A 27,153-nucleotide genomic window follows, 5' to 3' on the forward strand; every position below is an offset into this window, starting at 1 on the left:
ATGTGATAGTTTCAGAATAGATTTTTTATAATTTTATGATAGGGCTTATGATAGCCTTATGGCTCATTAATAGTGAGAATAGTAAGGATTAGGGCAGTAAGTAATGTTTTTGTGAACCAATTTTTGGTAGTCTAGAGTAGCAATGACATATGAATGGAGCTGTGTTATGCTGGTTACAGCAATGCTGAAAACTGTTGATGGGTCCCATTTGTGTTATATAAGAATAATAACATTGAAATTAAATTTTATAATTTAATCAGTGAGATCAAGCACTTAGAGAAAAGGGCTAGCATTTTTGTGAGAACTGTCTGTGGATGTGATAAGGTCATCGGCATCAAGTGTAATGCTGAAGGCAACTCCTATTCCATATTGTAGGAATAAGTACAGACTAACTGGTCTGAGAGGAGGTTGTATTGGTAGGATCACTTGTTAAAGAAGTTCGTGATACAGTTTGTAAAAAGTACTGGTGAAATAGAATCAGAATATATCTGCTTGGAGCAAGAGTACAAGATATCACTTAATCTCTTTCAAGGATACAAAGGGCTGTATTTATAATGATGTAATAATTGTGGAAAATAGGTAGCTAACATAAACCTGGATAGTGTAGTATGTATGACTGCATTTAGATATCTATTAGATAGTCTAACATTGGTAATTGATTAATCTTATTAATTTTCATTGTATTCAATTGGATATCATGCCCCAGACTAGAGCAACAAAGCAACAGGTACAAAGTAGTAGGAGTGCTGTAGCTGTTATTTGTCGGCGTCTCCATTTTCAGGGGGACGGATAATGCATTGTCTAAAAAGGATAGATGGAATAGGACCAGGCTATATCCAGTTGAAAAAGTTGATAACATTGTAGAGCAGATATAATCTTTTAAGGGCACAAAGAGTGATACTGTTGTATGCGTTGGCACTAATGACATTAAAAGTAAGAGATCTGCAGACACTTTACAAGTAGAAGTTGAAAAAAAGTTGAGTTAGGGTTAAATTTGAAAGTGTCTGCCAAGACACGATAGGAGGGAGTACGTGCTGAGAGCCTTGTCAATCGATTTGGCACTAGAGATATTGCGCAAGCCTCATGGGGTGGAATTTTTCTCAGCGTGGTCTGTTCTTGTTGACAGGAGAGGCTACAGGGATGGGATAACGCAAGAGTGTTTGCTGATGCTATTGAGGCAGTTTTAGATGGGTCGGAAAACAGCTAGCTTGGGGTAATTCACAGACTAAAAGATTAGCAGCAGGCAGAGGTGAAAGTGATTCTTGCACTGCTTCTATTAGAATAGAGGGCGGGGTGCTGAGGTTTTCAGGGATTTGGTGGGAGTTATCACGGAACAAATAAATACATGGGCTGTGTTAATGTAACTAAGAGTAAGAACAGGTGCATGTACACCAATGCTAGGAGTATAGTAAATAAATTTGATGAATTTGAAGCACTCATCAAGATATCAAAAACCAATATATCGTTGGGATATCAAAGACGTGATGTCACACAGATATAAGCAGTGCCGAATTGGAATTCGGGGAGTACAATAAATGTTTACAGAAAGGATAGACAGCATTGGAAGGAAGGAGGGGTTATGTTGTTAGTTAAGAAACAAAATCTAAGGAAGTGCATCCAGTTGACATAATGGACAGTGCAATGTTGAGTCAGTTTGGTGTGACATAAGCACTAGGAAAGCAAAAATGAGGGTAGGAGTTTGATATAGGCCTAATGACTCTGAAGAGTACAATGAACAATTATACAGAGAAATAGTGTGCCAGTAAATCAAAGTGTCTTACAATGGGGGATTTTAACTTTCCAGATATTGACTGGAACTTGTGGGTTGGTTACTCACACACTAGCAAGACTTGTGGATTTATTGAGTGATTGTTTTCTACAGCAACACCTCAGACAGGCAACCATATAGAGAAATAATCTTGATCTAGTTATAAGCAGTAATTAGTTGTGCTTTAAGAAGTTGCAAATAAAGGAACTTCTAGGTGGTCCTGATCACAGTGTACTGATATGGGATTTACTTAAAGATGTAACTACCATCAGGGGTAAAGGAAAGGGTTTTTGCTTTGTAAAGGTGACTACTGTGGTCTCAGTTTTTAAATCCTATACAGTGAGACCAACTGTGATGTCAACAACAGCAAATTCTAATTGGGAAGTATTCAAGAAACTAAATATGGATGCTACGAGTCTTTTCATACCAATTAAGAAATATTGTTCAAGGTTTAGGCCTAAATGGATCAGACAAACTAATGAGACTCGTGGCAGAGGAGAAAAATGCACAGGATGCATATAAATTATCAGGTGACACAGAAGCCTATGGCAGATATAAGCTAGTCTGTAATCAGGTCACAGAGGAGGTTAGGAGGCAAAGGCAGATTACGAGAAACCTTTGGCAAAGGATGCTAAGAAAAACAACAAGGATTTCTTTCCTTATATAAACTCTAAAAGGAAAGGGATGAATCAGAATGATCCACTTGATATCAATGGTTGGTTTGACTGTAGATGATCATTCTCAGATAGCTGCCAAACTAAATGAGTATTTTGCATCTAAATTCACACATGAGGAGTTATTATGGGAGGAAAATGCCAGAAGTTTATCAAAGTGTAACAGGTGCTTAATGATTTTGTAATAACTGAGAGCAAAGTGGAGGAGAAATTGTTGAAATTAAACATCAGAAAGGCACCAGGGGTGGATGAGATCTATAGAGTTATATTAAAGGAGGCGGCAAAGCAGCTAAGCAATCCTTTAGCCATAATTATGAGAGCATCCTTGGACTCAGGGGAGGTCCCCACGGACTGGAGATGTGCAAATGTATCCCCAGTTCACAAAGGGTAACTAAGGGTGACACGAGTAATTAGAGACCAGTTAGTTTAACTTCTGTTCTGGGGAAAATAATGGAATCACTGATTAAAGATGCATTACAGAATCTGCAATAATAATTCAGACACAGCATGGGTTTGTTAAGGGACAGTTTTGTCTGCCAAATTTGATTGGATACTATGATATGGTTCCAAACCATCGATATCAAGTGGACCAATCAGATTCATCCCCTTCCTTTTAGAGTTTATATAAGTAAAGAAATCCTTGCTGTTTTTCTTAGCATCTTTTGCCAAAGATTTCTGATAATCTGCCTTTGCCTGCCTAACCTCCTTTGTGACCTGATTACTGAGTCGCTTGATAATTTATATGCATCCCATGCATTTTTCTTCTCTGTCAAGTCTCATTAGTTCATTTGATAACCATTTAGGCCTAAACCTTGAACAGTATTTCTTAATAGGTATGGAACTTTTAGTAGCATCCACGATTAATTCCTTGAATGCTTCCCACTTAGAATTTACTGTTGGTAACATCGTCAGTTGATCCAAATGGATAAAAGGGTGGTTGTGTGGGAGAAGACAGAGAATGGTAATCAATGGATGCTACTCTTTATGGACTGATGTTATTAGTCATTATTATGGTTATCATCATCGTCAGCCATTTTCAATCCACTGCAGGATGAAGGCCTCTCCAGAAACTTTCCAGTTCCTTCTGTTTTGTGCAATGGACATCCATTTACTACCCATGAGCTTGTGAATTCTTCTGTCCATCTCTGTTGTTGTCTTCCAGGTTTTCTTCTAGCTCCTCTGGGGTACCATTCTATTATTTTCTTAGTCCATCTGTCATGTCTTCGAGCTATATGTCCTGCCCAATTTTAGTTCATTAGTTTTTCTTGTGTTTTTCTTCTTATCTAACAGTCTGATTCCTAAAATAATTTGTTCTCTTCTTTGCTGTGTAGTTTTCAGCGCTTCTTTTCCATTCTTTTGGTGAGTGCCCAAGTTTCACTTCCACGAGCCATGGTGGGGAGTATACACTGGTTCATTATTTTACTTTTCAGACAAATTGATATATTGCTCCTCAGAAGAATAAATTTTGGATGCTATGCATCCAAAATTTATTCTTCTTCTGACTTCCAGCCATTTAACATTATTATAACTAATAACTTGTCACAGATAAGTATATGAATCTACCTTTTCAATTACTACTTTTCAATTATTATTGATGAAGGTATATCAAGCTTATTGTTGAAGTTTGCAGATGATACAAAGGTTGGCAATGACAGTAATGGCAGTGTGCAACAGGATCTAGAAAACTTGGGCAGATGGGCTGAGAAGTGGCAACTAAAGTTTAACATTGACAAATGCAAAGTACTGCATGTGGGTAGAAGTAACCCCAGTGAAACATACCAACTTTGTGGTACTACACTTAGGGTGGTAGAAAATGAAAAAGATTTGGAAGTAATTGTGCAGTCAGATATGAATTTTTCTGAACAATGCAGACAGGCTGCCAGAGCAGGTCATGGAGTATTTTCAATGATATACAGGAATTTTGCTAGTAGGTTGAGGTTGTCACAGACATTCTCTCAGATATGCCAGACAAGCTGCACTTGCTACCTAGGAGTCTAAAACGCTGATGGAACAGATATTCGGGTGACACTCAAGTCAAGTGGACCCAATTTCGGCGAAGTCCGGAAGGTCTGTGACAGCCAAATCCTCTGCTTGCACTTTCACGATGGTGGGACTGTTAGTAATCCTGGGTATAATCTCCATGCACAAGTACATGGTGGGTGACCACCCAGGTGTGAACCAACGTAAGCAGGGGTCGAGGTGTGGTGCCCACACCACATGGAGGAATGCCACCCCTCTATGTTACCAGACAGTACTAGGTGGCAGATGACTCATCAAGTGGTGCAATACCCCCCACTTTGCTTATTGGAGGCTTGAAGCGGTGGAACCCATGTTTAGTCTCTAGAGCTAAGTTCCGATCAACCCTTCCCTATCTCTTCCATCATGCAGTATGATTGACGACTTTTGAGGTTATGATGAACATCGTGGCGAGATCCAATATTCCTTACATTTCGAGGGTACAGCTCTAAAACGGTGTTTGCATGCCGGCCACTAGTTAGTACACCGGACCGAACCTATTGGTAACTCTCTAGGAGTCTTCTGGATCGGCTAGTGTATAATCTTGCTACCTCTACTCTGCCAGATAGTGACTGGAGGGAGTCCGAGTAGTGTGTATGCGGGGACCATTGTCGAGGCCACGTTATGTCAAGGATCTGGATATATTCTTACCATGTGTACGCCATATCCAAAAATTTCATTACTTCATACAGCATGTCCCACCCACTTTCTCTTACTATTGAATACACCATGAATTGTCAAACTAATTGAGCAAGCTTATCTGCGAAAAAATCTAAACCTCCCAAGCACTTCCTAATTCATTTCACAAATATACGTGGTCTCAATTCTAATCTTAACGATGTCCATTTTCACTTGCATTCTGCCAAACCCCATGTACTTTTTCTGACAGAATCTCAGTTATCGGTTGATTCAACTACTGTTCATTTCAGATGCCCAAATTATTCGCTGTATGATTCCTTACACCTCAAAGGCGGTACTTGTGCATATGTCCGTTCTGATATTCCCTGTCAGAGACTTGGCAATTTGAAATCTACTCTCTTTGATCTTCTCTGGCTTAAAATCTCTCTACCTCATTGTGTAAAATTCATTTGTTGTCTCTACCGTTCTCCCAACTCCACTAATCACTTGGAGCTTTTTGACTTCCTCTCTTTGCAACTTGACTTTCTCTAGTCCAACTTTCCTAACAGTGAGGTAATTTTCCTTGGTGATTTTAATGTTCACAACTTCAGCTGGCGTCCGTTTTCTAGTCACGCTGACCCAGCTGGTCGAGATGCTGAGGCTTTTGCAATTACTAATGACCTTGCACAGATTGTTCATTTACCTACAAGAATACCAGACAATCCTAATCATACAGCCAACACACTTGATCTTTTTCTCACAAAAACCCTTCTAAGTACACGGTCAAAGTGAGAGGTCCTTTAGGCACTTCAGATCACAACTTGGTGATTGTCACTTCTCCAATGGAGCCTTTATCTCCTGGCTATTCCCAACCTCGTATTGTTTGGCATTACAAGAATGCAAAATGGGATGACCTGCGAGATTTCTTTTCTTTGGTCGGATTAATGTTTCAAAACTCCTGATGTCAACGTTTGCTCAAATAATGTCAGTGAAATTATTCCTGCAGGAATGGAATCCTTTATCCCACACTCCAATTTAAAATCTCGTCCTTTATCTAAACATTGGTTTTCTAATAAATGTGCTAAGGCTGTTCAAGAGAAGAAAGTTGCATATCGTAATTGGCTTGTTTCTAATTCTTCAGTTTCATTTTCTGCCTACACCAAAGCTCGCAACAATTGTAAAGCAGTTATTAATCAGTCCAAACTAGAGTTTGAACAGGCTAAGAATAGAAAACTTGCTTCTTGCCCTAATGGTAGCCGAGCATTCTGGTCCCTTGCCAATGCTATTGGCCGCAAATTTTGCCCATCTCTGCTCCCACCTCTGTCCAAACCAGATGGTTCTGTTGTTACTTCAGCCAAGGATAAAGCTGACCTGCTAGCATCCCATTTTTCTTCCAACTCATATATTAATGATCTTGGTAAATCACCTCCCACCATTCCCAACACGCTCCATTCAATGCTTCCTGTGGTCTTCCGTCAAAAAGATGTAAGAAGGATTTTGACGAATCTTGATGCTAAAAAAGCTCCAGGTCCCGATGGTATTTCTCCACTTGTTCTCAAAACCTGTGCTCCTGAACTTACTCCTATTCTTTGCCACCTTTTTTCACTTTCTTATTCCAAAGGTGTTTTTCCTTCTGCTTGGAAGTTTGCTCATATCCATCCATTTCCTAAAAAGGGTGACAAATCCCTCCCATCCAATTATCATCCCATTGCAATTACTTCTACTCTTTCTAAAGTAATGGAGAAATCAATTAACTGCCAACTCTTAAACTACCTAGAAACCTTCCGTCTGATCAACGATCGCCAGTATGGATTCCGTCAGTGTCGATCCACTGGTGATATTCTGGCTTATGTTACCCATTTATGGACTAATTCAATGGAAAGGTTCGGTGAAACACAAGTAGTTGCTCTTGACATCTCAAAGGCTTTTAATCGTGTTTGGCATAAAGGTCTTCTAAACAAGCTTGCATCTTATGGTTTGCCAACTGTTTTTAGTAATTGGTTATCCAGTTTTCTCTCTGATCGCTCACTGAGAGTGATGGTAGATGGCTCTCTGTCTTCTAACTTCTCCACTAATGCCGGTGTCACCAAAGGTTCTGTTCTTTCCCCCACTCTTTTCCTCTTGTATATTAATGATCTTCTTCCATTGACTGGAAATCCTATCGATAGTTTTGCCGATGATAGCACATTGAATTCCACTTTCCATTTCGAGAAACCTTGCCCTGTTCAATCAGCTTCAACTTCTCGAAAATCTGCTACCAATTCCTTAAATGCCAATCTTCAGGTAATTCTCCGGTGGGGCAAATTCAACTTAGTTGATTTCAACCCTTCTAAAACTCAGTCTTGTCTTGTATCTCGCAAAAAGGATTCTTCTGCTCCTATGCTTATCTTTAGCGACACTCCGATTTCTAGGCAAAATGATATATCTCTTTTGGGATTACCCTGACTTCCTCTGCATCTAAAAAACTTGGTTTTCTCTTTCACTCTCGGCGTTACTTTTCTTCCAAACAGCTGCTCACTCTGTATAAATCGCAAATCCATCCTGCCATGGAATATTGTTCCCACATCTGGGGTGATGCACCCAAAACTTCTCTCAGGCTTCTTGATTCCATTAAGAAGAGGGCAGTTAAGTTAATTAAAGATTCATCTCTAACAGAGTCTCTCCACTCTCTGTCTGATAGATGTACTGTTTCTGCTGCATGCCTCTTCTACAGATATTTCCGTGGGCACTGTTCTTCTGAATTGGCCTCTCTAATTCCCACTCTCTTTCAAAACGGTCCGAACACGTGCTGTTACCAGCCAACATCCATTTACTGTCCAACTTCAAACTAACAGGACCAACTTTTCATCTTCCTCGTTTATTCATTCAACTGCCGTTTTCTGGAACAACCTTTCTTCATACGTATTTCCTGAAAATTACAGTCTACAGAAGTTCAAGTCCAATGTCAACAAATATCTTTTCGTCTTCTCAACCTCCAACCCAAGCACGGTACTAAGTACTATAGGTTCTAATGCCTCTTATGTTTGGGGTTTACATAAAAAAAAAAAAAAAAAAGGAGGTGATTATCCCTTTGTATAAGGGATAATCACCTCCTTGACAATGGTCAGGCCATGCCTTGAGTACTGCATACAGGTCTGGAGGCCTCATTTTAGAGAAGGGCACCAAGATTGGTGAGGGGAACAAAGGAGTCCTCTTGCCAAGAAAGGTTTAACTTCTGCAAATTGCAGTGACTGTAGATTAGGCACCTGTGAGGTGATCTAATTGAGGTGTGTAAGGCCTTGAATGGGTTGAGCACACTGAATTGTGATGTGATTCCTCTGCTTGCTCAGATTACGAACCTGATCAGACATAAATTCAAATTGAGGAAAGACTGTTGAGAATATATGCACGGATATTTGCCTTTAGCCAGCAGGTGGTTAATTTCTGGAATAAACTTCCATCTGTCGTTGTGAAAGTTGATAGCTTAAATAAATTCAAGGAGGAACTGTACAAACATTTTGACAGAATGGATGTGCGAAATTTTTTTTTTTTTGGCTGATGCTGCATAAGTTCATACACTAGCTTTCTTGCATCACGTGCCTCCATTACTGCAGAAAAATTCTAAGAATTCAATTCTCGATTTTGATTTTGTTACCTAGGCCAAGTAAGAACCAGTTTCACATGCTTTGTTTCCTAGATCTTTTTCATACGCCATTACTTTCAGTTTGGTATACCACACAAATGGTATTATTCTAAGATTAATGCTACTGAAATGCAATGCTTGTTTTATCAGTGTTAAAAATAAATTGCCATTTATCTAATTATTCTTGATGTAGCAAACCTTGATTACTATCATTAACCTCTGTGTCCACCTTTGTGTGTACAGGGGTTAATGATATAAAACTTTCTTCATATCATTATTAAATGTTATATAGACATAAAATTTGAAATAATCACATCTTAAATATCACTAATGATTTTTACAGGTATTTCAAACTTAACAAGCCCCTATGGAACCCCAGTGATCACATTAGTCCATGAAGAGCAGTAGCCATTTATAGCCATGGTTTGTCTTCCACCACTTTACCATCCCTTTATTCATAATTGTAACTTCCTCCTAATGCCACATTGCTGAAATTTACAGACCAATCATGCATGTAGTACAATCAGAGGCATTACTTAAATCTAAGTATACAATGTCAGAATTATTCTTTGCATCTAGTTCCATTGTGACAACCTCACAACAGCTAATCAGATTGGTGAGACAGTCTCTCTTTAAGAAATCCATGCTGTAGCTGCTTTATTGCTACATGTCTATCAAGTTGATCTTGCATTTCTTCTTTCACTATGGATTCCATTTTTTTCTCAGTCATAGAGGTCAAACTTAGTCTTGGTAACCTACTCTATCCTTTAAATTACCCATTTTCATATCTCAAATCTGCTGGTACTTCTCTTGAATCTAAGGATGCTCTCATTGTTACAGATGACAGTTTAACCACCACTCTTTTGGATTCCTTTAATATAAATGGATAGATTCCATAACCCCAGGTGCTTTGTTCACTTTTAGCTGCAAATTTTCTTTAATCTTACTTTCTGTTATTATAAATTCATTTAATTTCCCAATCACTTATTTAATAGACATAGACTTCTTCTGGCCCCATTCCTAAAAAAAAATCTTCACATGTGAATTTAGATAGAAAATATTTATTCAGTTCATCAGTTCTCTGTAGAAGTCCATCAGTATTTATGCTGTTCATATCCAGTGGACCAATGTGATTCTTCCCTTTACTTTTAGTGTTAACCTATGCAAATAATTCCTTGTTGCCCTCTTCTTTGCACCTTAGCCAAATACATCTGATAATCTGCCTAACCCCCAAGTCACTTTATTATAGAATAGTTTGTAATTATTGTACAACTCTACATCTTTAACAATACCATTATTATTATTTTTTCTATATCACAAGTCTCATTAGTTCATCTGACATCAGTTTTTATCTAAACCTAGAATATTATCTCTGAGTTGGTATTAGATGCTTAGTAACCTTTATGATCACTTTCCATTCGTCACTTATATTTAACACATTTGATTTTACTGAAAAGAGTTTAAAGAATGGTTGAGCCCATTATAATCATCTTTGCAAAAGCAAAATTCCTTCCTTTTCAAACCCTTGGCAGTAGCTATTTCATTGATTAAATTCTGCATCAATACATTGATTACTGCCACTTAAGAGTTCCTTTATTTGAAAATTCGTAATACATTATGAATCACTGCTGATAATAAATCAAGAATGTTGCTTTCTCTTGTTGCCTCTCTAATGTGTTGGTATAGAAAGCAGTCATCCAGCAAATGAAGAAATGTTTTGCTACTGGATGAATTGACAACCCCTGAGTTCCAGTTGATATTTGGAAAATGAAAATGGGCCAACAAATTATAATGATAAGACATTCTAATTTGTTGGCCCACTCTCATCGTCATACTGTTCTACAGTTTGTGTGCTACTTAACAAAAAAAGCATCACCTCATCCTTGCCTCCTGTTAATCTCTTCTTTCTGTACACATAATCTCTATATTCAAATTTTGAATTTCCAGTAACAGAATGACAACATGTAAGCATTATCAGAGGCATATGATGCAAGAAAGCAAGCTGATACAGCATCACCCAAAAAAAAAAAATAACTTCCCATTTCATACATCCATTTGCTCCAAAAGTTTGTCCAATTCTTCTTGAATTTATTTAAGCAATCAACTTCCCCAATGACAGATGCACGTTTGTTCCAACAATCAACCACCTGCTGGCTAAAGGCAAATTTCTGCACATCTATTCTGCAACTATCTTTCCTCAATTTGAATTTATGACCCTTCAAATGCATAATCCGAGCAAAAGGAAGAATCCCAACAGCATTGAGCTTGCTCAAACCATTCAGGGCTTTATACACCTCAATCATATCACCTTGTAGGTGCTGTCTTCGGACACTGAAATATGTAGAACTTAATCCTTTCTTAGTAAGAGAAAATTAAAATGGGCCAACACCAATCTTGTTGCCCTTCTTTATACTTGTTCCAGCAGCTCTACATCCTTCCTAAAATGAGGCTTAACCATGGCTTTATAAATAGGGAAAATCACCTCCTTATCCCTGCTGGCAGAGTTTCTGCATATCATTGACAAAACCCCATGTGCTGTCCTGATGTCTGCACTGCTCAGAGAATTTCATGTCTGACTGCACAATTACCCCCCAGTATTTTTCATTCTCGATTACCCTGAGCATAGTACTGCACAGTTGGTATGTTACTCTGTGGTTACTGCTACCCATACTCAATATTTTGCATTTGTCAATGTTAAACTTCATTTGCCACCATTCAGCCTATCTGCCAAACTTTTCTAGATCGTGTTGCAGTAGCAACTGTCTTTACTGTCATTAATAACCCTGCCAACCTTCATATCATCTGCAAACTTGGACATTTAAACCTGATATACCTTCAACCTTGAACAGTATTTCTTAGTTGGCATGAAAAGCCTAATAGCTTCCCAGATTAATTCCTTGAATGCTTCCAATTTAGAATTTGCTGTTGGCAATATAATCAGTTAGTCCCACTGTATAGAATTTAAAATCTGTCTGAGACCACTGTAGTCTCCTTTACGAAAGCAAAAACTGTTCCCTTTACCCCTGATGGGAGTTACATCTTTACGTAAATCCCACATCGTTACACTGTGATCACTGGCACCTAATGTTTCCTTTATCTGCAGATTCTTAATGCAAGAATAATCACTGCTGATAATCAGATCAAGAGTATTACTTCTTGTGGTTGCCTCTCGAACATGCCGCTATAGATTGTTTTCTATAGCGGCATGTTCGAGAGGCAACCACAAGAAGTAATACTCTTGATCTGATTATCAGCAGTGATTATTAAATCCACAAAGTCTTGCTAGTGTGCGAGTGACCAACCACAAGTTCCAGTTAATACTTGGAAAGTTAAAATGCCTCATTATAAGACATTCTGATATACTGGTCCACTCTAATTCTCTGCATAGTGATTCGTTGTACTCATCAGAGTCATTAGGCCACACTATAACACACTAACCATTTTTGGTTTCCTAGTGCTAATGCCACACCAAACCAACATTGCACTGTCCACCCATGTCAACTGGATGCACTGCCTTAGATATCATTTGTTTCTTAACTAACAGCATAATCCCTCTTCCCTTCTTATCCTGTCTATTCTTTCTGTACACATTGTACTCCCCAAATTCAAATTCTCTGATATCCCAACAGTATCTGCATTTGATGTCTTGACCAGCATTTCAAATTCATAGAATTTATTTATTTTGTTGTACATGCAAATATTCACTCCTAGCATTAGCAAAGGCACATGATGCAAGAAAGCAAGCCTATATAGCATCAGCCAAAAAAATAAACCCTTATTTCACCCATCCACTCACTCCAAATGTTTTTCTAGTTCTGCCTTGAATCTATTTAAGCTATCAACTTTCTCAGCAACAGATGGAAGTTTGTTCCAGCAATCAACCACCCACTGGCTAAAGGCAAACTTCCACACATCCATCCTACAACTGTCCTTCCTCAATTTGAATTTATGCCCTCTCAGGCAATTATTCTGAGCAAGAGGAAGAATCCCATTAGCATTGAGCATGCTCAAACCATCCAAGGCTTTATACACCCATTGTTGTATATGCAAGTATACCTGCACCTGTTCTTATTCTTACTTATTCTTACTTACCCTAATACTGCCCATGTATTTACTTGTTCCATGATGACTCCCAGTAGTCCTTGAAATCCCTGGCACCTCGCTTTCCAGGCTGCTGCTCATTCCAATAGTAGCAAGAATCACTTTTGCAATCAATCACAATGCAAGAATCACTTTTGTCTCTGCCTGTGGCTACTGTTTATCTGTTAGTCTGCGAGTCTCCTCCCCCCAAAGCTTGTAGTTTTCTGACACACCTAACAATGCTTCAATAGCATCAGCAAATATTCTTGCACCCTTTATATTTAAGTGTATGCCATCCCTGTAGGAGCACTCTCTCCTATTAACAAGTGCAAACCACGAGAAAAATTCTACTCCACAAGCCTTCCAGGGCCAAATTTATTGACAGTGGTCTCATCATATGGTCCCTCATGTCTGGTCAGAATTGCAGATGCTTTCAAAAATAACCATAATTCGCTACTTGTTTTCAACGTTGACCCTGTATTTGTTAATTTAGTCTGCAGATGTTTCTGTTATACTTATAATCTGATGACTTCACCAGTACTTTAGCTCATTGTTTATTTGCTGTACTCATAGCATTGATGTATAAGCAAAAAAACTTGTGCCTGTATGTTTTTAATAACTCTTACCCAGCTTCCCCATCAGGCCTTTTTATCCTGCTCACCTCTCCTGCTTTTTTCAGGCTACTGCATGTCATAGTAGAAGCGATGCAAGAATCAATTTAATCTTTTCTTATATAAATGTCTTTGAATTATTAGGTGGCACCTCTGTGGGCAGGAGCAGCAGTGCGTAGCACCCGCTTCTTGATTAGACCGGGGTTCAAGCCCGAGCCCGTGACCACCAAATATGGAGGGTGCAGAAAGATTAGGGAATGACCACCGCATATCCCTGGAGCAATATGGCTTTAGTTGTTAATGCTCCTAAAAACCAAATAACAACAACAATTGAATTATTAGTGTGGGCATCCTCCCAAGACTAACGTGTTTCCAGTCCAACTAACACTGCCTCAATTTGCATCAGCAAATATTATTGCACTTCTTCCTCTTTCGTATTCCATCTCTTTAAAAATAGTCCCATTTGTTAACAATGATGTACATTACCATTTTTACAATTTCAGAATTCCATGAAATAACTCAATCCACCATTCTTGCTGCTAAAATTCTCTGCGAAGGACCCAAACACTTGTCTTCTTTTAAAATGTTAATGGCAATGGAAATCTGCCACTTGGACTGGAACTGCACATGCAGTGGCGGATTAAGGATAGTTGGGGACCCCTAGGCAAATTATATTTGGGGCCCCCCAAATAATAATAATAATAAAAAAAAAGAATAAAAAATAAAAGTTAGGTGGCAAATAAATGAAATTTTGTACTTTTGAATTTTTTGCTTAAATTTTCGCTTAAATTAATCAAGATTTTTATAATGTTTACTAAAAACAATCTATTTTAGAACACTATAAGAAAATGTCTTGGTTTGGGCCCCCCCCCCAAAGCCTGGGGCCCCTATGCACATGCCTCATTGCCTTAATGGGTAATCCACCACTGCACACATGAATTTGATGGTATGGCGCAGTGATAAAGTTGTAACCATTGCATCTATTATGCAGTCGGGTATTTATAATATTGTTTGGGTAAATCAGGTAGTGTATACAGTGAGACATCTAACAATTCAAGGTCAAAATTCACTATTACTCTGAATGAGTAATTGAAAACTAGCATAAATGCTAGTAGTTTGTTGCCACACTGTTCTCCTGCTTGTTCTACTTAGATTGGCTGTTATGGCACTACCTGTTCTGTTGTGAATCATAAAGGTGTTTAGAAGGGTAATTGATAAATTTGTATTGCAGTTGTCAGTTTTTAAAACTGTAATAAAAAACAAATTTAATACTGTTTTTACTCAAAACTGTTTAATTTGATTAGTCTTACATTTATATATAACATTACGTTGTTTCATATTTATAAAGTTCAAACAATTATTTCTATTTTTAGTTTTGCATGTGGAAAAAATTGGCATGATCCTGTAAAATGCCAGCTATTAAAAAAATGGTTAAAGAAATGTGATGATGACAGTGCAACATCTAATTGGATTTCTGCAAATACAAAAGTAGGGTAACTATTCCTTAAAAAATATTAAAAAAAAAAAAAAAAACCCACACACAAATGTCATCAACTTAGCAGTTACTCTTGTTGAATTTAAATGTTAATGATTCAAATAGGAAAAATTCTTAGTTTTTAACTATAAATATTACTATTTCTTCAGCATTTATAAAATTTCAGGCATGCTCTATATGCCCACAACATTTTTGCATGACAGAAAATGTGGAAATTCTCTTTTATAAAAAAATTATAGAATAAATATTGCAGACAGGAAAAACTTAACATTCAGTTTGTATAGGTTCATTTTTTTAATTTGTCTGAATTAAATGAAACTGAAAGCTCTGATACTACATAATGAAAACTTTTATGAGTTGGAAAAATTATAATTACTAAATAAAATTGTAATAATGTTATTTAGTAATTATAATTTTTCTGATTCATAAAAGTACAAAATAAAATTGTAATAATTTTATTGGTAAAAATTGTTAATACAATATTTTCCAATAAAATTGGAAAAACACTAAATTTTCCAAACACTAAATAAAATTATAATTTTATTTAGTGCTATCAAAAATATATATTTAATTTTAAATTCATTGCATTTCAGTTTATATTTAAAATAATTGACATGGTTTCCCTTAATTTCTGCTACTTTCTAAAATATCAGAAATTGCAGAGTAGAATTTGCATTTGAGTTATAAATTATTTAATAGAAATAATACAGCTATTTCCAATAGATTATTGGTAGGGAACTGAAAGAAAAGAAAGATTGTGTAATTGGATTGTGTAATTTTGATATGTATCATGTGTTGTTTGATTATGGTAATTTGTTTTAAATGTGTATATTTATACTGTGGGACTAACTGATGATATTACCAACAGCAAATTCTAAATGGGAAGCATCTATATATATAAAATCTTATAAATAAAATATTACATATGCCACTCAACAATTAGCAGCTGGCACCAACTGCTAATTGTTGCCAGCACCCATTCACGTGGTTCACATCGCATGACCACCATACCAGGCATTCTTTATTAATTTTTGTATTAACATTTTTCAACTAAAGAAAGGAAACCTACACCTGAAAGGTAACTGCTATTTTTAACTGTTTATTTTATCTCTCTTCAATTTTAATAAACCATTATGTGTTACTCAGAAAAAAAGCCGAACTTATTAACATAATCAATTTAAGTTTTAAGAAGTATAAAAATGGCTGAACAGTATATAAGAAATTTAAGAAACTATAGAATAAATGCTAATGAAATATTAGAGGCGAGATCTACGAGACAGAAACAAGACTCTACGAGTACAAAGACAGACAGAAAACACTGAAGAAAGAATAGCAAGATTGGAAATTAGAAGACAGGTGAAACACTGTAGGACTAATCAAATAGAAGTACCGGATGTGAATAATCAACAATCTGTAATTAATGTGGAAGAGTATGAAATATGTAATAGGAAATGTTTTACAACTGCAAGTATTGCAATGCAAGATATTGGGAACATGAATTAAATACACTAAATGCTGTCATGATGGAAAGGTTTCACTCGACCCACTGTCTGAGACACCTACTCTATTACGAGAGCTGCTTACAGGGAATAAGCTGTAAGTTGCTTACAGAGCTGGATTTCAGGAAAGCTTTTGACACTGTTGTGCATGCAAGACTACTGTACAAATTGGAGCAGAATAGTATTAAGGGTAAATTGCTACAATGGATAAAAGAATGGTTGAGTGGGAGAAGACAGTGTGGTAATCAGTGAGTGCTGCTCTTTGTGGACTAACGTTATTAGTGGAGTCCCACAGGGTTCAGTGTTGGGTCCACTGTTGTTTAATATATTTTTCAATGATATTGATGAAGGTATATCAGGCTTAGTGTCGAAGTTTGCAGATGATACAAAGGTTGGCAGGGTTGTTAATGGCAGTGTGCTACTGCAACAGGATCTAGAAAATTTGGGCAGATGGCCTGAGAAGTGACAACTGAAGTTTAACCTTGACAAATGCAAAGTACTGCATATGGGTAGAAGTAACCCCAGAGAAACATACCAACTGTTTGGTGCTACACTTAAGGTGGTAGAAAATGAAAAAGACCTGTGAGTAATTGTGCAGTCAGATATGGAGTTTTCTGAGCAATGTAGACAGGCTGCCAGGGCAGGTCATGGGATTTTGTCAATGGTATATAGAAATTTTGCTAGCAGGGAAAAGGAGGTGATTGTCCCTCTGTATAAGGCAATGGTCGGGCCACGTCTTGAGTACAGGTCTGGAGGCCTCATTTTAGAAAGGATGTAGATTTGCTTGAGCGTGTACAGAGAAGGTCAACAAGATTGGTGAGGGGAATGAAGGGATTAATTCCCCTCACCAATTTGGTCTCACTGCTATATCCTCTTACCAAGAGGGGCTTAATTTCTGCAAATTGCAATGGCTGGAGACTAGGCACCTGCATGGTGATCTGATTGAGGTGTATAAAGCCTTGAATCATGCTGAATTCTGATGGGATTCTTCCACTTGTTGATTACGAACCTAAGGGGGCATAAATTCAAATTAAGGAAAGACAGATGTAGAATAGATGTGTGGAAATTTGCCTTTAGCCAGCGGGTGGTTAATTGCTGGAACAAACTTCCATCTGTCTTTGTGGAAGTTGATAGGTTGAATAAATTTGAGGAACTGGACAAACATTTAGAGGGAATGGTTGTGTGATATTTTTTTTTTTTTTTGTCTAATGCTGAATAAGCTCATACACTGCTTTCTTGCATCACATGCCACTACTACTAATACACATGAAGCAAATAACTACAGAGAACATATATGAGAGTACAACTCAGTATTGCCATTCGCATCACTGGGCGCAGATATTAAATCATCACCTGGAAATGGTCCTTACTGTTTTAGAATAAATTGCCAGATTTACCATTTGGTCTCACCGCTATATCCAAATGAGGCAAATAAGCTAGGATATGGACAACTTTGTTTTCGATTCTGCTGAAGCAACAACAAAATGGCCTAAAACAATCAGACTAAGGGTGTGTATCTGAAGCAATGCAACAATTAGACGAGATGCTGTGACAAGTTAACCCATTTGTTGAGTCAAATGCATCAAATAACCCAGGCACGATCCCACAATGAATGTGCACATGGTATTTATATTAGACCCAGATTTAGATAAGAGGCTATATAATGCACCTACATCCAAACCGAAGGTTGCTGCAATATTTGTTGGATGAAGATGAGGAGCCACATGAAAATAGAGACATATCCATATATCCCACAGGTGACTACTGTAGAACTATATCACCGCTAAACAAGAATGGAGGCCCTGTGGTGTATCCGTTGTTATTTCTGTGCAGAGAGAGTGGTTGGCACCAGGAACTACAACATGCAGAAGAGAGAAGAACCGCAAAACGTGTTAGAGTAACACAGTTACAATTTCTTGCTTTGAGACCTGGTTTTAGCCTAATTCATAGCAGTGTGAAATTATTTCAGCAATACATTTTAGACACATATGTGAAGACTGAAGGATCTAGATTAAACTATTTATGCCATAATCAGAAAAGATCATAAAGTGGAAATGTACCGTGGACTATTGGATGCAGTAGATGCAAGAGCTCAGAACCAAAATTTGAGAGCAGGGAAGATGGTAATCTGCCTTCGATTCGAAAAACCAAATAACAAACAAACAAAACAGTTCTCACTTTAAGAGTTCCCGGGCTTATGATTTTTTTTTCTTTTTCCAAATATCAAGGCAGCCTAGGGTACATGCAACAAAACTATCGAGATGCAATGGCAATTGTACGAAAGTTTGGGAGACCTGATCTATTCATTACATTTACTTGCAATCCTGCCTGGCCTGAGATTGTGAATGCAATGGAAGGGAAGCAATGACCCAAACACAGACCAGACATAACTGTGAGAGTGTTCAAAATAAAACTTGCAGAACTGCTTGATGACATTCTCAAGTGGAATATTTTTGCTACTATGATAGCCTTCATCTACGTGATAGAGTTCCAGAAGCGTGGACTACCACTTGCACACATACTCCTTACTCTGTCTACAGATTCTAAAATACGCAGAAAGGATGACATTGACAGAGTTGTAGGTGCAGAGCTACCATGCTTAAAAACAAATCCAAGGTTGTTTGAAAACATCACAAAGTGCATGATACATGGTCCCTGCAGCGCACTCAATGTGCAATCTCCGTGCATAAAAAAGTGTATCCAGTAAGGGATTTCCGAAAGAGTTCATAGATACAGCAGAAGAGAATGTTAACGGCAACACTATTAAATTACGCAGAGATACCAAAGTGCTATGTATTTGAGAAAAAATCAGGCAGATGGAAACGTAGACAAAATGTGGAGATCTTTTTATTGGACGTATGCTTGTTGTAAGCGTTCAAGACAGCAAGTGCTACTATCTACACGTGCTTCTTAAAAGAGTTACAGGTTTTGAGAATTTGCGAACAGTCAATGGACAACTCTGTGAAACATTTCAGCAAGCTTGCAGAGAACATGGACTTTTGAAAGGAGACAGGATATGGCACAACACACTTTCCAAGGCAATCAAGGTATGTACACCAAGTTATATACAGTTACTGTTTGCAATGATATGTGGATTTGGAGAACCAGAAGATGTACCTGAACTATGGGAAAGACATAAGCAGGGCATGAGTGAAGATTTCATAAGACATTATTCTGAAGAAACTGGCCCTCTCAATGCTCTTGCAGAAATAAACAAAATGTTGAAAAATAATGGTCTGAGCCTTTGAAAAGTGCATCTATTAGCTGTTGAAATGAAGACAGCACCTCTGCATTTGCAATCCTTTGATGTTTTGGAAGCACAAACCAAAGCGATCACAAATACAGAAATTTAACAACAAACAAAAAATGGCATTTGACATTATTCTTGACGCTATATACAATTAGTCAAACACTAATCATAACTTTTTTTTTTTTTTTAAGCTGGTCCGGCTGGAACTGGAAAAACATTTCTTTACTCAACTATACTACACACCATATGAGGCAAGGGAGATAGTGTTACTCCAGTTGCATCTACAGGTATTGTAGCAACTCTGTTAGCAGGCGGCAGAACTCTACATTCAAGATAGCTCTGCTTCTGAATGTGACTTCAACATGCAATTTAAAGCTGAACACAGGAAGCTAATGCACTTCTGCAATCAAAATTGATAGTGTGGGACAAATCACCAATGATTCATTTTCACCCATTTCAAGCAGTAGAAACGACTACTGCACGATCTGCCAGGATTAGACAAGTCTTTTGGAGGGAAAGTTCTACTGCTAGGTAGAGACTTCAGGCAAGTCCTACCAATGATTCTGTGAGGCTCAAGATCTCTAACAGTTGCCAGTTGTATAAAGAAACATAGGCTATGGACCAGATTCAATGTACTAAAACTTACACATAATATGTGAACAATAGCAAACTAGAAGGAATTTTTAGACTGGCTATTAGAAATAGGTAATGGAAGAAGTTGTGCAACTATAAGTTTGCTTACAGCCTGTTTTTCAAATGCACAAGACCCTGTAGAACAACTCTGTGGTGACATTAACTTCAACACTGTTACAGCTCAGCAACTCAAAGGCAGAGCAATTGGTGCACTATGGCCATAGATGCTGATGTGCCTAAAAAATTCTCAAACAAACAGAGCAATACTAAGTGTTATAAATGAGGATTCTTTGGAACTGAACAACAAAGCGTTAGACCGCATTCCCAGAGAAGTGACTGAAATTGTGGATACTGTAGCAAGCGATGATTCAAATGAGGATCTGGCATACCCTGAAGAATTTCCGAATAGAACAAAGACACATCATTGTAGGGGCTCGCGTAATAGATGGATTGAACTTAGATGCCGTTCTCATACCACAAATACCTCTTATTCCATCTGATACAAATATGCCTTTCAAATTCAAAAGAAGACAGTTTCCTATATGTTTAGCATTTTCAATGATTCACAGCGACAACCTTTTGAAAGAATATGCTTATACCTTCCAAAACCTGTATTCAGTCACAGGCAACTATATGTTCGTCTCTCAAGAGTTAGATCAATGGACTCATTGAGTGTTATCTGAGAAGAATGAAATTTTTAATTGTGTTTATAATGAAATTTATGAATAAATAAATGTGTGGCTTTAAGATATGATGCTGATGTCATATGTTACGCCGAGTGCAGCTAGTTCAAAGAATTAATCTTGGAAGCTACTAGGCTTTTCATACTAAATAAGAAATATTGTTCAAGGTTTAGGCCCAAATGGATGTCAGATGAACTAATGAGAATCATGGTAGAGAATAAAAATGCATGGGATAAATATAAGCTAGTCTGTAATCAAGTCAAAAAGGAGGTTAGCAGGCCAATGTGGATTAAGAGAAATCTTTGGCAAAAGATGCAAAAAAAAAACCAGCAGAGTTCTTTATTTACATAAACTCCAGAAAGAAGAATCAGATTGTTCCGCTTGACATCGACAGTTCGATTGTTGATGAAACCTGCTGAGGTAGCTGACAAACTGAATGAATATTTTGCATCTACATTCCATTCACATAAGTATATATTAAGGGAGGGGAATGCCAGAATTCTATCAAACTCTGGCATGGAGCTAAATGATTTTGTAATAACTGAGAGTAAAGTGGAGGAGAAAATGTTGAAGTTAAACATAAGAAAAGCACATGGGGTGGATGGGATCTATCCAGTTATATTAAAGGCAGCAGCAAGGGAAGTAAGCAAATCCTTAGCCATAATTATGAGAGCTTCCTAGGACTGGAGATGTACAAATGTGTCCCCAATTCACAAAGGGTAGGTCAAAGGGTGACATGAGTAATTACAGACCTGTTAGTTTAACTTCTGTTCCAGGAAAATTAATGATTAATGGAGGCACTGGTTAAAGGAGCACTGCAGGATCATCAAGACAAGACGGCAGTTATAGTTCAGACATAGCAAGGGCTTGTTAAAGGGAAGTCTTGTCTGACCAATTTGATTGGATACTATGATGTAGTCACAAAGGAACTGGATGCAAAAAAAAAAAAAAAAAAAAAATGGTCAGGAGCAGCAGTGTGTAGCACACGCTTCTTGATTAGACCGGGGTTCGAGCCCGTGACCACCAAATACGGAGGATGCGGAAAGGTCAGGAAATGACCACCGCATATTCCCCCAGAGCAATATGGCCTTAGTTGCTAATGCTCCTAAAAACCAAATAACAAACAAACAAACAAAACAGTTCTCGCTTTAAGAGTTCCCAGGCTTATGATTTTTTTTTTTTTTCCAAATATCAAGTATTGACAGAATCGAAAATATGAACATTAATTTGCTATAAATCACTGCTAAATTTTCATAAATACGGCATTTAAAATCACGCTTGTAGCTATATAATACATTACTACTGTTCATGCTTTTATTTGTTCAGGTAGAAATAAGGAGGAAGGTCCAACTCTTAAAGAAGTTCATATTTTAATTGCAATCAGAATAATAAAATGAGCCTGGGACAAAATTACAGATAAAAACATGGTATTTGGAATAAACTCAGTCATCAGCTTATTGATCATTTTGAAAGATTTCAAGAACCAGCAGTGATCATACAAAATGAAGCAGAAGCCGTCGATAATATTGCTAACTAATTGCAGCTTGCGCTTTCAGCTGACGTCACTGATTTGCTTCAAACACATTGTAGAGCTCACAAAAACCTCCTTGAAATGGTAAATTGTGACGAAGCTGAGGAAGAAGAAGATTTAACAGCTGAAACTCCTGTTCGTTCCTTCACTCTCTCAAGGAGCTCTCAAAGAAGCTTTTTTAACACAGAAAAAGCAATTGAGATTTTTCAAGTCACAAGATTCATATTTCAAGCACACTAGAAAAGTTGCTACAGATTTAATAAAATGCTTATGCAAGCTATCGTGAAATTTATAAAAAAAGAGATAACTGTCTTGGAAACAAACGACTCTTGAAGCATTTCCGAAGAAGACTACTTCTTGTGCTTGCAACAAACTAAGTGCCAGATCAACAATGAATGTGCATTTAATCAATGATGATAAAGAATAAGCATTCTTTAACATTTGTATAACATAAATAATTCCTTTATTATTTTCATTTGCTTGATTTTGAAAGCTATGTTTTTGTTTCTTTGGATAAATAAATCATTGTTTAAGCATAAACTATTGTTTTGTTGACCTTTATTTAACATTACTATGAATAAATTTCATTATTGAGAACATAATAACTGTTTTTAACATTACATCTATGGGAAATAAATTCCCCCTTTATGAGTTGTCACTTTACGAGTGTGTGTGTGTGTGCGTGCGTGCGTGCGTGTGTGTGCGCGCGCTAGAAATGAATTAACTCAAAGTCGGAAACTACCTAAACTTGGATTTTAGGAAAGCTTTTGATACTGTTGCACATGGAAGACTACTATACAAATTGGAGCAGTATGGCATTAAGGGCAAATTGCTGCTATGGATAAAGGGATGGTTGAGTGGGAGAAGACAGAGAGTGGTAATCAATGGACACTGCTCTTTGTGGGCTAATGTTATTAGTGGAGTCTCCCAGGTTCAGTGTTGGGCCGATTGTTGTTTTCTGCATTTATCAATGATATTGATAAAGGTATATCAGACTTAATGTCCAAGTTTGCAGACGATACAAAGGTCGGCAGGGTTATTAATGGCAGTATGCTTCTGCAATGGGATTCAGAAAAATTCAGCAAATGGGCTGAGAGGTGGTTGCTGAAACATTGACAAATTTAAAGTACTGTATATGGATAACAGTAACCCCAGAGTAACATATCAACTGTGTGGCACCACACTCAGTGTAGTGGAGAATGAAAAAGATCTGTGGGTAATTGTGCAGTCAGATATGAAGTTTTCTGAGCAGTACAGACAGTGAAATAGAGTAGCTCATGGTGTCTTGTCAATGATATACAGGAATTTTTCTAACAGGGATAAGGAGGTGATTATCCCCTTGTATAAGGCAATGGTCCGGCCACACCTTGAGTATTGTATACAGGTCTGGAGGCCTCATTTATAGAAGGATGTAGAGCTGCTGGAACAAGCATAGAGAAGGACAGAGATTGGTGAGTGGAACAAAGGGTTGCTCTTACGAAGAAAGGTTTAAGATCTGCAAATTGTAGTGTCTGGATTAGAGGCACCTACGAAGTGATCTGATTAAGGTGTATAAGGCCTTGAATGGTTTGAGCAAGCTCTATGCTGTTGGGATTCTTCCTCTTGCCCAAATTAATCTCCTGAGGGGACATTCAAATTGAGGAAAGTCAGTTGTAGAATAGATGTGTGGAAATTTGCCTTTGGCCAGTGGGTTGTTTGTTGGTTGCTGGAACAAACTTCCATCTGTCATTGTGGAAGTTGACAGCTTAAATAAATTGAAGGCAGAACTAGACAAACATTTGGAGTAAATGGATTAGTGAAATGGGAAGGGATATTTTTTTTTTTTTTTTGGCTGATGTATAAGCTTGCTTTCTTGCATCATATGCCTCTACTAATGTTAATGCTAATTTTTGTAGTAGCATTTAATTATATATTTTGACCTTTTCACACATGTTATTGCATTATGGCCATGTTCTTTTGTCTCATTTTGAATTGCTATTTGCAGTACTCCTCCCACCCCACCCCTTCCAACAAAAAATAGTCTTGGAATGCAAAAATTTTCAGAAACCGGTACTAGGCAATTGAAAAAAAAAAATGCTGTAGAATATATGAACAAAGCAAACAACTTTAAAATATTATTTATTGCATTTCATAAGGGCTTGTATGACTTTTCTCCATCGCACAATTTTTTAATTAAAAATTGCATTAATTGTAATTTAAAAAATTTCAATAATTTTTTAATTTGTGAAAAATAATGTCTAACATTTTGCCTTTACTTTAAGACTGTTTAAGAAGTATATTTAAGATAAAGTGGAGTCATGCTTCCTTACCTACTGCTTACATGCTTACTAAATAAAAACACAACTTTGCTGCTCTTATATAGAGCACTGATTAGATCCCGTTTAGATTATGGCGCTCCAGTTTATGATTCTGCCCGAAGGAGTATGCTACGCTGGCTGGATCCTATTCAACATAATGCACTGCGGATTGCAATTGGTGCATACAGGACATCTCCAACTCAGAGTCTATACATTGAAGCTCATGAGCCCCCTTTGCATCTTCATAGGAAAATGTTATTACTTAAATATGCAGCCAAAATACAGACTTGCTCTTCACATCCTATTCAGCCATACCTTTTTATTCAACCACTTTTCAATCTCTACAGAAATAAACCAAGTAAAATAAGACCAGATGGCCTATGGCTCCTTGAAATATCACAGAATTGGAATGTTCCTCTCCACAATAGGCAACAGATAAAGAATTACTCTCATCCACCATGGACCACCTTTCCTCAACTGACCTGTGATACCTATTTTCTTCAATGGGGAAAGAATCGTCTACTGGCACTGACTGTGCAACAACTCCATGCTAGCCATATTCAAACCTGTGCTGACTTCTTGCCAATATATACGGATGGTTCTAAATCTCTTTCAACTGTTGGAACAGCAGCAATGTTTCCCTCTGCTGTCATATCAGCTTCTCTTCCACCTGAGTATAGCAACTTTTCAGCAGAACTGTATGCAATACAATTAGCTCTAGAAAATTTGACTCTACATCTATTTGCAAAATATATAGTTTACACTGACTCTCTCAGCTCAATTAGAGCAATGCAGAATACCTCTCAAAAGAATCACCATATTTTAATGAAAATCAGGAGCTTGTTATTGCAGATTTATCATCGTCAACAACTAGTGAAGTTTTGCTGGATTTCAGCACATTCAGGCATAAAAGGGAATGAAGTGGCTGATATATCTGCCAAAAGTCCAAGTTTAGACCTAACCTCTGTCCCTATTCCAGTGCCCGATTATAATATCTTAATTCAAGCAGCATGCCATGCACAGTGGACAGAGCTTTGGCGTAACCAAACGAATAACAAACTTTTCCAGCTGAAACAAGGCCCAAAGTTCTGGCACTTGAGCAATCAGACAGTGTGGCGGGAAGAAGTGGTACTCACACGAATGAGAATAGGACACACCCATCTGACTCACCGCCATCTACTAATGGGCGATGATCCTCCTCAGTGTCCACACTGCTTAGAACATCTAACAGTCAAACACATTCTGATTGACTGTCCACAGTATCAACAACATCAAGCTGCAATACTTCAAAATCTGGCTAATCATCAAGAACCATTGATATTACATCATATCATTGGAGAGAATGCAAATGTTAATGAACTTTTCTGCTTTTTAAAACAAATTGGTGTGTATTAGGGCTTGCATAAAACCGAGTTTAACCGAAGTTTACACTTAAAACCGGTTTTAAAACTGATTTTCTCAGACTTAGGGAAAATAATTAAAAGCTTATAACACAGGTATTTATTTTATCTTGGGTAGATTGTAAAAATCGTAATCAAATCTTTTAAACTATCACCTCTTATAGTAAAAAAAATTAAAAAATTAAAATGTTCCAAAAAAAGTAACCAGCTTGAGATTATACAAAATTACAAATTGTATTCAAATCCTTTGAATAAAAACTATCTTCTTGTATAGTAAACAAAAAAAATAATAATCCCTATAATAATAATAATAATAATAAATAAAAATAATGTGAAAAAAAACAGCTTGGGGAAATTACTCTACTATTTATTGCTCAGTTCTGAAAATGATCCTTTAAAAAACACAGTATATTAAGCATTTTTCCTGATAGACTTGACCTTATTTTTGTGTTAAAGAGACCAGTGATCGAAAACACTCTCTCAGATTAGACACTTGTTGGTTTAATGGTCAGCAGTGCTCTATAAACTTTCTCCAGCTTTTCACTTCTACTGCTAGTTGCCTCCAAAATTTTAAATTCTTTGCTGATTTCCAATTCACTCAGATATTTTGAAGGCTCTTCAGTTAATCTCTTTATTACACTATCATACTCTCACATGAGTATATCTCCAACATTGGAACTAGACGAGTCTTTGTTTTCTTCTAAAAGAACAGTTCGTTTATTTTCAGTTTCTTCATTCAACGCTAAGACTCCTTCGGAATGTTTTGCAAATAATCTCTGATAAATCTCTTCAGCATGCTTTTTCAAAACTTGCTTACTTGGAAAATCAAAAGTTCTTGAATCTGAATCTTCTTTCCTAAACTTTTTGGTGTTGTGTAGATAGCTCAGCAAAGCCACAGTTTGCAATTTCGTCTTGCATTGTAACGCTGCAAAAGGCTTTGGTGAAACTTTAAAGTAAATGGGTTTTCTTCTGTATC

At 37.2% G+C, this 27,153-nt stretch overlaps 1 protein-coding gene across 3 annotated transcripts in view; it reads left to right on the plus strand.

Moving 5' to 3' along the window:
- LOC150089360 (E3 ubiquitin-protein ligase arih1-like) overlaps nucleotides 1–27,153 on the plus strand; it is a 269,746-nt gene that overhangs the window by 146,179 nt on the left and 96,414 nt on the right. For all 3 annotated transcript variants that reach the window (XM_090368540.1, XM_090368542.1, XM_090368541.1), the window contains one exon: nucleotides 14,763–14,877. In XM_090368540.1, coding sequence (XP_090224666.1) covers nucleotides 14,763–14,877 — 115 coding nt within the window. The remainder of the gene's footprint in view (nucleotides 1–14,762; nucleotides 14,878–27,153) is intronic.

This window comes from Mastigoproctus giganteus, chromosome 2 (genome assembly GCF_048544385.1).
Source record: "Mastigoproctus giganteus isolate SK-2022 chromosome 2, ASM4854438v1, whole genome shotgun sequence".
NCBI lineage: Eukaryota > Metazoa > Arthropoda > Arachnida > Uropygi > Thelyphonidae > Mastigoproctus > Mastigoproctus giganteus.